General features: G+C 43.5%; 1 protein-coding gene across 3 annotated transcripts in view; it reads right to left on the reverse strand.

The window, feature by feature from the left end:
- PPM1H (protein phosphatase, Mg2+/Mn2+ dependent 1H) overlaps positions 1 to 13,283 on the reverse strand; it is a 261,902-nt gene that overhangs the window by 118,359 nt on the left and 130,260 nt on the right. For all 3 annotated transcript variants that reach the window (XM_045062017.1, XM_003988974.6, XM_023257185.2), the window contains exon 4: positions 6,046 to 6,158. In XM_045062017.1, coding sequence (XP_044917952.1) covers positions 6,046 to 6,158 — 113 coding nt within the window. The remainder of the gene's footprint in view (positions 1 to 6,045; positions 6,159 to 13,283) is intronic.

A 13,283-nucleotide genomic window follows, 5' to 3' on the forward strand; every position in this document is an offset into this window, starting at 1 on the left:
AAAGAAGCAGCTCACTGGCAGGTATGGATAGACGAACCACTTATGAGTAAGCAGTTTCAGGAAGGTTGTGTACCGGGCATTTATGTCCATGAACATCAACAGGAGGGAATAGTTCTTTACATTCTCTTGGGTTGGAGGAAGTTACATCATGTTTCACTGTCTTACCACTAGCAAAGGGGAGAAGGCTGAGAGACAAAACACCAAAGAAATATAACGGGTTTTGAACTGAGAAATGTTGCAGTCTTGTTTAAAACCTAACTCCTATCCTCAAGAAAATTCAGACTTACCAGAGGAATTCACCTTTCCATATTCTGAATGAGTATGGAAAACTGTAAGTTAAATGGAGGATAATTCTGGACAATTAAAAATGAGGGAAAGAGGGGCGCCTGGGTGGCACAGTCAGTTAAGCGTCCGACTTCAGCCAGGTCACGATCTCGCGGTCCGTGAGTTCGAGCCCCGCGACAGGCTCTGGGCTGATGGCTCAGAGCCTGGAGCCTGTTTCCAATTCTGTGTCTCCCTCTCTCTCTGCCCCTCCCTCGTTCATGCTCTGTCTCTCTCTGTCCCAAAAATAAATAAACGTTGAAAAAAAAAATTTTTTAATAAAAAAATAATAATAAAAATGAGGGAAAGAGATAGCAAAGAAAGCCACCCTGGCTGGACTTCCTGGCTTCATTTTAAGGACAATTAGTGGAATGCTTCTTCACGCCTATAGAGCTACATCATAAACACATTTGACCTTCCTGATCTTTCCTTAGGAGGACCTTGAACATGACAAAATGGGGATCTGAATTCAGGGCAGTTATTATTTACAACATAGTCAGCCAGGCAATCCAGAAAATGCTTGTTATTTTCAATAGATAATCATCAAAATGAAAACACAGAATTTACAATGCTATCACAGAACTCTGAGACCTTTAAAAGTGGGTGGCAGCCCTCATTTTGAGAAAATAGCATTCCTTGTATCATGAATGAATGAACTGGACCACTCAAAGCTTATCTGCTTCACTACTGCAATGTATTTAAAATAGATTTTAAATGCAGCCATCCCCTCAATGGTTTACACTCCATAAACCATTTCCGGTGAAATCAAAGATGCCACTGATTGTAATGTATGTCATCATTTTACATACAAGTAGGAAAGAAAAAAAGTTAATTAGAAACTCTTGATTTTAGAGACGTGAAAATGTCTCTAAAAACAAACAAAAAAACCCTGTAAGTCTTAGCACGGATGGGAAATCCCAAGGTACAGGCACTAAGAACATGAAACTGGGGGCGCCTGGATGGCTGAGTCAGTTAAGCGTCCCACCCTTGATCTCAGCTCAGATCTTGATCTCAGAGTCATGAGTTCAAGCCCCACACTGGGCTCCATGCTGGGTATGGGGAGATATATATATATATATATACATACACATACACACATACATACAGCACACACACACACACACACACACACACACACGCACACACACACACACACATATATATGGCACTCTGACTTCCAGCCTTGAGCTGGAGAGCAGCCCTGCTTCTTAGCAGCTGGGGGAAATCACTCTGCTGTGCCTCAGTATACCTATCTGACATTAACAATGCCTGCTTGTCACTAAATTACTGAGAGAACTGGATATAATTCTTTATTATGTTACGGTATTTAACATGTGCCTAGCACTTATGTCTTCTTGTCCTGTTACTATAAATTTGGCAAGAGTGGAATCATCAAGTTAACAAGTCTTCAACGATGTTCTTTCATCTGAATGAGTTCACCTAGTCTTAGTTGCCAAACCTTCAGACGTTGTTTCAAATAAGTGGCACCGGCTTTGCCTCCTTAGTGCCTTAGCTCCATAGAAATAAAATGAAATCATCTTCTAAAATGAAGTCAAAGCATCTTCTCAAACTGAAGAATCCCTCCGAGCCCTAAGGAGCCAATGACTCAAACACAATGGGTGATAGCTTGCATATTGCTTTGCATGACATTTGCACGCGACCAGTTCTTTTTTGCTAGAAGAAGAAACCCGCCCACCATCTGCTTCTTTCCTAGTCCCTTATGATCCCCTAGGTGTTTAGTCGGCTGCCTTTGCCTAGGAAAATAAAGCAACTGTCACGCATCAAGTAATTCTTACGTGTTCCTCTACAGCTAGTTACCTCGGCTGAGGAGAGAAGGGCAGATCTGTTCCAGGCTGTGCACCAGTTGCTGAGGAAAGAAAGGCAAGTCTGTCCCAAACTCTGCACTAGTCACCTGGCATCACTGTAGACCAAGGTGCATCATACTACACCGAGGGGAGTCGGTGACTCAAAAACCACTAAGCCACCAACAACAGGAGGCAGCCCCTCCTGAAAAAAACGGCCAACATACATGTGCCTGATGGGCAATCAAATGGTTCACAGTTTGCTAAGTGGCTCAGAAAATAGTTCCTGACCACCAGTAGCTTCCGAATCAAACCAGTGCAATGCTTCTCCTTCCCTGAGTGTGAATAACAATGGGGTAGTGAACCTATGACAAAGATTTGTTTTCACTCTCAAAACTGTCAAGATTTGGGGCGCCTGGGTGGCTCAGTCGGTTAAGCGTCCGGCTTCGGCTCAGGTCATGATCTCACGGTCCATGAGTTCAAGCCCCGCGTCGGGCTCTGTGCTGACAGCTCAGAGCCTGGAGCCTGCTTTGGATTCTGTGTCTCCCTCTCTCTCTGACCCTCCCCCGTTCATGCTCTGTCTCTCTCTGTCTCAAAAATAAATAAAACATTAAAAAAAAAAAACCTGTCAAGATTTAAAGTAAACATACAACAGCCAATGTCTGGCAATAAAGAAGAAAAAATAGCAATTAATCAGGGCCCTATTGCTACAGACCTCTGTCAACTCTAATCATCTGTTTAAATTCAGCCCTTGGATTCATGACTACTTGCTCAGAAGTAATGATGGACCCACATTTACGTAAATCTGATCAAAGTTCACTTAGTTGTTGATTCTGGGGAATAACTGACTATTTTTGTAAATTCAAATACCTATATTATTGGCACATAAACTAGGCAATGATCTTACAGAAGAAGATAGTGAATATCTGTTGTTCATACAAGAGCTAAAAATAGCACCCTAATGAATATATGTCCTATAGGTTATCCTCCAGATGGTGAACACAAATAACAATTCATACTGCTCTTAGATTTCTATGACATATGACCCATACATGAACAGCAAATCCAACTGATCAGCCATAAAACCCCAAATTCATACCTAGATACTGGAGCCTGAACACTGCACATGTAATTTAGCTTATTAGGTTTTTAAAGATGCTATTTTATCATAGGATAATTTGTGTGTGTGTGTGTGTGTGTGTGTGTGTGTGTGTACGTGTGTGTGTATGCACGCACGCACGCTTTATAGCTTTAATGAGGATAAAAGTACCTATCAGGCTTTTCAAACTATTGGGAACCTGTAAAATATACTTTTACGAACATTTAGAAACATGGGAACCTGTGTTATACTGAGATTTCAAAAACTGACTCTAAGAAGAATAAAAATTACTGAAAATCAACAAGTATAGCATCACTTTATCTTCCAAAAGTGTCATTCCTCATGGGGTAATATACATGGAATGCCAGAAACTTTAGGGATTATGTAGTCCACCACCACTGTTTTTACAGATGTGGAGTTCAAGATCTGATCTAGAAATTGGCACTTTAAACACAAGGGGTGGGGTGGGGGAAGGGTGGGGACAAGAGTCCAGAAGATGAGTCCTGGAGACTGGCAGATCCTGGACAGGGCACTGGAGCTTCCGGGAAGGAGGACAGAAGGCCTGGCTGGGTAAGTAGCTCTGTTAAAGAGCTAGGAGCTTTGAAGAAAACTAGATTCAAAAATGAGAAGGCCCCAGGGAGCAGCTGTATCTATGAAGAGGATAAGCCAACATGAAGATACTCCAGGCCCAGAAGTTTGGGTTCTCTTCTCAGTCTGGGGATCATCTGGTGAGAGGTGCTTCCTGAGATGAGGAGCGGGCCTGTTCCCAGGGAGAAAGACACTCTGTCACCTCCCTAGTCATGGAAGGGCTAGAAAAGCAAACTCATTGCAAAGGGCATGGAACTAGACATAAAGCCAAGGGTGGATATGAGTGCAACAGCTGAATTGCTGATTCAGTCTCACTCAGAAGAGAAGGGCATCACCTCCTTACCTGCTCATCTGTCTCCAAACTAATGCAAGATCCGGAACAGAAAAACAGGCCCAAAGGCCGGCTCCTCAGTGTGAGTCTTAAAAGGCCCCTGGAGATGGAAGAGTCCTATGTGCAAGAAGCTCAAACCCTGGCAGGGAGAAGGGAAGGGGAGACAGCAGGGGTGCTGCTTGCAGCTGCCCCCTCCCCCCCAGAGATGCCACCCCGGTCTGTGTGCATGCCCTAGCTGGCTGACCTCCGTGACCAGTACTCCGTGAGCTCCCTGTCACCTGGCTCCCACCTGGGATCATCCACGGGGCAGCCCTGGCAAGAGGCGAAGGTGGAGGTGGGGGATGGAAGAGAAAGAAGTCAAAGTATTTCTTCCCTTTTCTCCTGTAGCTCCTGCCCAGGGGCCCTCACACGTGACCCCACTCTCCTGGGCTCTGCTGGAGCAATTCCTCTCTGGGTCTTGCAGGCCTCAGGTGTAAAAGTCTTTCTGAGCCCCAGTGCCCCACCCCCAGCCCGACCCCTGTGCGGGGTTCCTTTTACTGCTTCATTCAGTTGACCCACCTGAGTAGGTGTCTGTCTCCTGCTGGGACTCTGACAAGACATTGAGGAATAGAAGCCACGGGATAAACATGGTATCTTATAGACACTTCCATTTACCCAGCAAAACATCATGCTGAAATGGTGATAGCTTATAGAGTTTAATGGAAATCCACATACACATTAAAATAAAACAGACCTTCAAAAGCCATCAATTGTCAAACTCCAAATACTGCTGCCTTGGCAGTTCACTCTCCTTACTCTCTGGAATCTTCAGTGGGAAGACTAGCAAAGGATGATTCCCTCTAGGGAATGAAGACTCCCTCAGGCTGTCCTGCTTTGCAAATGGAAGTCAAAGCTAAATTTCTCCCCTACTGCCTACTGGAGTTGGTCTTCGGCCAGGAGTCAGTCCTCGGCCATGACCTGAGGTTTGCAGGGAAGGGGAGGCAGTGGGGACAGACCTGGAGCAGGGCCAAGGGCAAGCAGGGATGCTCAAAGAGGCACGTGATCCAGAGACAGGGGACTGAGGGACGAGGGCCTCCTAAGACTGTAGGCTGCATAGGGAAACCACCCATCCTCTAAGGACGTGTTGCACAGAGTCTAGTACTTTGCTTTCAAAACAAAGAGCCGGTCTTTAGCAGAAAGCCAACCTATGTTGTTACCAAAGGGGACAGACACGTATGTAATACGTATTAGAACACTTTTCACAAAATCTAGAAGTTTAAAATTCCCTGCGCTTTAAGTGAGGACACATTAGTAATTTAAAATAAAACCCAAATTATCTTATTCCTGATAATGCTGGATAGATTAGGGGTTAACCAAAATCTCTTGGCCAAAATTCCTTTCAGCTGAGCCCAGAAAAGAGACTAGAGCCTTTAAGGGCTTGTGCACAAAGGGAGAAACTCATGGGATTCTGGGAGGGGATGGAGCAATGTCACTGGGCAGAAGTAGAAGCAGCTACAGAGTCCTCCCCAGTCCCTTCCAAACACTTCCTTCATTTAAAGCCCTCTCCTCCTTCCCCTCTCCTGTTTTATACCTCTGCTAAGATTTTACCGCAGATCAGGTTCTGAAGTCAAAAAACATTTGTATCCTACCAGCTTAGATTAGCCACGGGTATTAATCCCAGGTATACAGATCAATCACAGGTCTATACATGACCTGCTACTCTGGGCAGGTACGAGACAGCCTTTACCTCTTAATACCAGCCAGATGATTCATCTTAGATGCATTTTATTTACATGGAGAGGGATCATCTTTCTCAATATCTAATCTCAAGCAGCGTTATTTTATTGCCTATCACTATTTTAAAACAGATAAAAATTATGGAAGGCATTAGAGACCAGGAAGAACCAGACAGAGAATGTGCTCACCTGCTATCGCCAGCATTTGCCACATACAGCTTCCCCAAGAGGCAAACCACAATGAGGGCTGTGCAGCCACCAGATATATTATATGAACTCCTCTCTCGTTCTATTTGTAGGTCCTGGAGAAGAAAACAAAGTTAGCGCTGGATTGTACAGGAACTCATATCAAAGACTTTCTTAACCTCATTCCCTTGACACAGCCCTCGGAGTCAGGATGTGCTTCAAAGACGAGACAAGAAAATCGTTAATACTTTTCTACCACCTGAAGAGCTTTTAATCACTGAGGTCACTGGCATAAAATTGTCGTCTATTAGCCCATCTGCAGGCCAGAGACAGGAAACAAGGGATGGCAAACGGATCTAATCAGAACAAAAATGAGAAAAAGAAAACCAACTGCATTCAATAATAAATACCCCAGCTTGTGGAAAATTTAGTCTTTGTATGGAATGCCTGACCTGCCATGTGAGAAATACCATAAATAGGCTGGTAATGCCGACTACTTGGACCTGAGCAATGTTTTTAACCCCAAAGTCTCCAATAAATAGTTTCTTTTTGCAGCCAGATAAGAGAAATGACTTGAAGAATTGTGTCCTCTCTTCAAAGCAGGCAGGAGCCAACCGGTTGCCCTGTCTTACTTATCAAAGCTAGAAGCTTATGAACTCTGATCTGACTTCATTGTCCGACAGCCACGGATTCACAACAAATGTGTATGTGACACACATTCACAGCCACAGCTGATACTCAAGGAGCACCTCTTCCAGGTCAGGCAGGGTGCGAAGCACTGTAGAGAGAGAGTCTCAGCTAATCCTCATAACCGTATTATTAACCTTCATGTTGCGGGGGGGGACAGAAGGGGGGTAACTTGCCTACATTTACCTGGTTGGAGTTTGGATTTCAATGTGATTCTCCTCATCCAAAGCCTATTATCACCTGCCACCTACTGAGGCCCCCACACCCAGAAAATCAACAACAGACCAAGACTTCTCTTGACAAATAGGCATCATCCAAGACACAGGTCTTTGTGAAATTCTGGGTCAGTGACAGAAGCATGGGTTCTGTGACCCCAGAAACATGTGAGTGGAGTTAGGAAAATAAACTGGATGCTGGCTAAAATAGGGCCAAACACTTCCATGGTAATCTATGGTTGAAGCTGAGGGAGGGAGGAGGAGGACAAGAGGAGATGGGGCCTGGGCCGATTCTGAGGGTCCCCCTGGCAGACCGGGGGCTGGGGCACTTTTTTGGTTCTTAGAAACCCACAGAGTCACAACTCTGCTGCTTCAACCAGCCTCCTCCTGGAAAAGGGGAGATAATTCAGTAATCTGGCATTTATCAGCAAACGCTCGGCTCCAGAGGCCAGAGGTGGTAACACAAGTTCAAACAAATCACCAGTGAAAAGCTGGAAACAGGGCAAGAGCCTGAGCCAAAGACACAGATGAAGATCAGCACACTGGTAAAAAGGAAGTAGACAAAAAGTACAAAATCAGAATCTGGGAGAAACTAACTTACTTGGGAATCAACTGGGGAAGGGGGAAGGGAGAAGAAAGGCTGGGGAACCACAGGGAGGGGTTAAGAATGTGTGTGTGGGGGGGTGGGGGGACGTGGTAGTTTCGAAGAGAAGAAAAGCTGCAGAGAGTCCAGCATGAGGACCGCCTTCAAAGACTGGATCTGACAAATTTACTCAAATTGTGTATAAACTAGTTTCTTAAATGAGTACTGTGAGGATGAAATCAGATGCTATGTGTGAGGGGCTTAGCTGGCCATCTCGATCCTTCCCAGACCCAGAAGCTCCATGACCGGAAGCAGAGACCTCTCTTGCTCACTGCTAGACCCTCAACACCTATGCCAGGCCAGGTAAAAAGATAGTTTAATAAATATCTGTTGAGTGGGCAAATGAAGAAATACCTTTAAAAATGCCTGGGTGTCCAAATTATCTCTTTACCACCTTACCCCTTCCGTGACATGAGAAATGTGTTCCCTGTAATTGACAAAGGAAGAGCTTAGGATGCAAATAAATGCTAAGATGATAATTAAGCAGGAACCCATGCTTCAGTTCAGATGCAGTCAATTGGCAAGAATGAATGAATGGTTATCAGAACCTACACAAGAATGGCAGGAGCCCTGAGGGTGAGGAGAAGGAGCATGAGTATCAGCCAAAGATCAGCCAAAGAGACTGTCACAAGGAAGTGAAAGGGAAAGAAAACATCCAGCTGTCAGAAGTTTTGTCTGTTTAACCTCCAAACAATGCATAAAAACAGAACCAACAACCCTATTCACAAAGCAGTTTGCAGATGGATGTATTCCCTTTCTTTCCCATTTAAATAAGTAAAATAAAGCTGATGTTATGATAGATACATATTTCATCAAATTCGTATATACACTGGTGTGTCAAGTCTACACTCAATACGACTATGCTACTGTTTTTAATATACTGGAAGGAACTGCTGGGGCTAACAGAAAGTATGTTTTCATATCCAGAATCAACATTTGTTTGGATACCTAATGTCTGAATGAAAGACAATTTTTATTTAAGAAAATCCCTTGAGCACCCAACTGCTTGCATGCTATACATGGAGTGGGGTGTGAATAATGCTTGAAAGACTTAAATCACTCGTGCAATCCAAAAGAAAATGCTATGATACACAGAGCCCAAGTGAAAGCAGCATCCATGGCAAAAATTTCCACTGGGACTCCAACAAGTTCATCCTGCATCACAGGTGTGTTCTGTATCACAGTTAACATTGCCAGAAACTCTGATCCGGAAATTATTTCTTAAAAAAATCAAGACGAGTGTACGTACGACACCACAATTTTCTGCTACAGCAGAATGCCTATTTGCCTTTCATCTGGAGGAAGATGTTACAGCTAGCTTGCGCAATTAATCCCTTGCTATTACGTTAATAGTGCGATTCAGCATTTTGTTCTAATTGACTTCATCCTTTCTTTCATCTTTTCCTATATTTCAACTACGTGCCCTCTGTAGCTCCCCCAGCATAAGGAATGCTAAGTTTGGCAACACTGTCACATAAACAGTGGACTAAAGTCTAGCCATGTTTTGTTCAGGAAACTCTAATAGGTTTACCCTTCTATCACCCCCCACCGCTTCTGTGATAATATACACGTGCATGTGTGTGCGTGCAGATGCCCTTGCGTGCACACACACACACGTGAATTACGTGTGTGCTCTCTGCGATCACAGTGACTAGGATTTGAAAGATGTGTTTCCACAGACTTCATCCCCCTGAAGGATTCGCTGACATTAAAATACACTCTTCTATTTCTTCTAAAACTGGGTGTAACTAGAACATATTCTAAAAATAATTGCTTCCCCTCCCCTCCCTAGAAGCCAAAATAGCACATTTATTTTTTTCCTACACCACCTACTCCTCTTTAAAAGATGTTTCACAAAATCTTAGTACTGAAAGGAACATTAAAGGACCATCTGCATGGTTCTTTTACTACCAGATCAAACATGATAAATGAAGTCAATAAGGATATTTACTGCTGAATTAACTACCCTTCAAACCTTCAACTTTTCCAATTAGCTTAAGCTTCCCACACTCTACATTAAAAATACATAAAAATGTAGAGTTATTATTTTGTAAACCCTCATGTTTGGGTATTTAAAAAAAAAATCAATGAAATCATGGGAATTACTGCCCACTGCTTTGTGCTAAACAAGAACCTGTCTGGAGTATTTCCCCATTTTAGCTGTCAACAAGACCCAAGACATAACTCTAGAATAACTTGCCAGCAAAACACATGCATATACTATCATTCCTTTTCAAGTATAATCTAAAAGACTAATTTACACGCTCGTAATATTCAATTAACAAGATAACTGTTTTACCTGCTCAGTCAAGGGTCCTGCAGACTGCTCAAGATGGCTCAAACAGTCCCTTCTGTTTAGTAGGACTGATTTATCCTGTGTTGTGTGTCTGTCTAAATACTACGTTTAAGCCAGATTTATCTCTAAATCATAAGAACGGATCCAATTTTTAAAGACTTGGGATTTAATTTTCTTTTTGTTTCAAGGAAGGATACTGGCAATGAAGGGAAGTAGCAGAGATGTGTGAAATGAGACTAATTCAGCAGGAAAGAACCGCAAGAAAGAAAATATATTGCTCGGGACGGTTATAATTTGGTTTGAAAGTCCCAGGGATGATGCAGCTTCAGGATCATTCTTTGTTTCCTACCAATTTCAGGTTGCAAAAGGACAGCAACATGAGACAACAGAAGGGAGTGAGTGTTGGGTAGTTTCAACAGGACTTGGCAGCTCCCCATAGATGGCTTAAAACACGGCTCTGAGCACATTGCTAATAGTGTCAGTCACAAATAATAAGATTCTGCATGGTTTTAGTATCTGGGTCTGATTTTGATTTATTCTGGGAACAAGCCAATCTGTCAGCCAGGCAATGAGGAAGGAAAAAACCAATACTGCCTCATACTGCCACCTGCTGGCTGTTTGTGGAATCACATGCTCAATCCTTCTAGGAGGAACTTCCTGTTCTACCAAAACAAAGACAAAACAAAACTCTAGCTTATTAAACACAGAAAGACATGTGTTTAAGAAAGCAGGTCCATAACTTACGATGAATATGCTAATATTTGAAAACACTAGGATTTATAAACTATAAATAAGCTTTGCATTTATCCTCTTTTTCACAATAGTGAAATGAGGTTTTTACCAATAAATCCAAGCTGAGTGCTATTTCCAATCATTAACTCAGTGACAGGAGGATGTATGGTAGTTCTACAACAAAAATATTGCCATTTTCTTCCTTCCTAACAACCAAACTTCTATACCGGCACTGAAAAGGAAAGAGGACAGAATTTTTGAAATTCCTCCTGACTTTGTCCAGAGCTCAAATTCTATAGCTGGCAGGCTAAAAGGCTCATCTCTGCTGACTTAGGAGAGCAGTGGTCTCCCACAACTCCACCAACAATGGAAGTGATTCCCCTCATGAGTCTGAAAGGCTGGCCATGCAGTCCTGTTTGGGGAGGCTGCGGAAGCAAGAAGACTGACCCCAGGATCTAAAAGACCTTATCTTATCCTCATCCATCCTCCTGGGCCCAGCAACAGCCTAAACACAATCGGTGGCAAATCTCAGCTGTTCAAGGAGGCATCGTTACAAAGCACTGTGGGGAAGCAGAATTGAAGTCAGTCAGAAAGTTCCTGAGATTCTGGTCCTTTAGAAGGGAACCATGGTTCATTTTTCCATAGTGGACACAGGAAGAATGGACTACACAGCCTTCTCAGTGTGAAGAAAAATCCAAGACGAGATACAATAAGGGGGCCAAAGGGTAAACGTGCCTCAGCAGGCAGGCACAGTAAGTATTAGAGGCCAGGGGTCAGAGGTCACCTTCACCACAAGCCGCACGCTGCGTCAGGCAACCAGAGGATCAAAGAGGAAAGGAAAAGCAGTGCCCTCAAAGAAGCTTACAGTATTTGATGAAACTGTTATCGAGACGATAGCTTGTTCAGAAAGTATCTTTCACTTCTGGTAGTCTGTATTTTGGAACGAGGACCTACGTTTTCCTCTAAAGAAGTACTACTTATTCTGGCTTGGGGTTTCTAAATCTTTTACCTGACCCTCTCTTTCAGATCGGTATCAACATGTCACCAACCCACTTAATGTTACTTAGAGCATCAAAATAAATGAGATGTTATATATCTCTATATGCATATAATGTGGGGCTACAAATGCCCCCAGACATATAGTCTAACCTTTTATTTCTAGACTCCCATGGTGTCTAGAAGAATGCTAGCTATAAAATAGAAGCTCAATAAATACTACTAATTGAGAAGGACAATGCAGAGAGAGAGAGAGAGAGAGAGAGAGAGAGAGAGAGAGACCGAAGATCTTTGATTCTATGTTGCTGAGCTGTGAAAGGCAAGCTGTGCCTGTAAAGATATTGCAAGTTACTTCTGAATCTCAGGAAGGGTAGCTGCAAAGGTGTCGTCAGCAAGGCAAATTTGAGGCTGAGATGCTGGGCTTGGGGAATTTTTAGGGATGAAAAGTGTGAGGGAAAGTAAGAGAGCCACAAAGCTGAAATAATTGAATCTTATTTAATACCGACTCTTTCTATTACAGAGGATCAGAACAGCACAGAACCTGAAATACCTTAAGGATACTGAGAACTAGGAAAGCTAGAAAGTAGCTGGCTACCGTGAGGGAAAAATTTAGGAATGGCCGGGAAATTCCCAGCGTGCCCCACTCTGCAAGGCCAGAGGAGAATCCACCAAGGCCAGGCCAACGAGATAAGGAAATCAGCTGCACGTTGGGCACTTCCAAAAAACCAGTTTGCCCTCAAACACGGACTCTCAAAAATATCCTGTTGAGGGGTACCTGGTGGCTCAGTCAGTCAAACATCTGACTCTTGATTTCAGCTCAGGTCATGATCTCACCGTGCATGAGATGGAGTCCCGGGTCGGGCTCTGTACTCAGAGCACAGAGCCTGCCTGGGATTCTTTGTCTCCCTCTCTCGAAAATTAAATATAAACAAACAAAATAATAAGACATTAAAAATGTAATATTGAAAAGGGACAAGGGAACAAGTATTTTATACGAGTTGGCAATGGCCTTCCAGGCCATTAAATTGAAGGTACACTGTATAATTTCTGTGTTGTGGGTTCTGAAGCTCACCGCAAGGAACTTAATGTTTAAGTCAGGCACGTTTCTATGATACTAGAGGCCATTCTTCCTCAAGTCCCTGATGAAGCAAAGAAAAAACAAGAGCATCTCTCTGTAATTAGGGTAAACATAAGACATTATCCAAGCAGGGACGCTTTTAAGACTAAAAGGGGACAGTATATTAATAATTATTCTGGGCCAACCGACATTAACTGGCTCAGCCCCTAGCTGAACAGAAGGTAGGGCCAACCCTACCAAGCACCCTGCGAACCAAGGAACGATGAGTCTTCTCATTTAATAGGTGAAGCAGGTGGGGCAAAGTCCGGGTAGGCCTCTGGCATACTGGGGACTAGAGAGACAATATGACAAAAACTGAAGTGTGAAGAGGAACCTGCATGCTGGGAGGAACCGAAAAACAGATAGGACTTAAAGCCAAAAATTCATAACGTGGCGCACCGGGGCCTCCACAGGTAGGTTCCCGACCACCTCTCCAATTCACCTTACATCCATCATTCCTACCCTTGACATCAGCTCGTTGCCTTAGGCCCATGTGGGTTCTCTGATGTAGTTTCCCTGGAACCGGCCTCCCGTGTTCTGTCTGCATTACTCCTC

The sequence above is a fragment of the Felis catus genome, chromosome B4, assembly GCF_018350175.1.
Source record: "Felis catus isolate Fca126 chromosome B4, F.catus_Fca126_mat1.0, whole genome shotgun sequence".
Lineage (NCBI taxonomy): Eukaryota > Metazoa > Chordata > Mammalia > Carnivora > Felidae > Felis > Felis catus.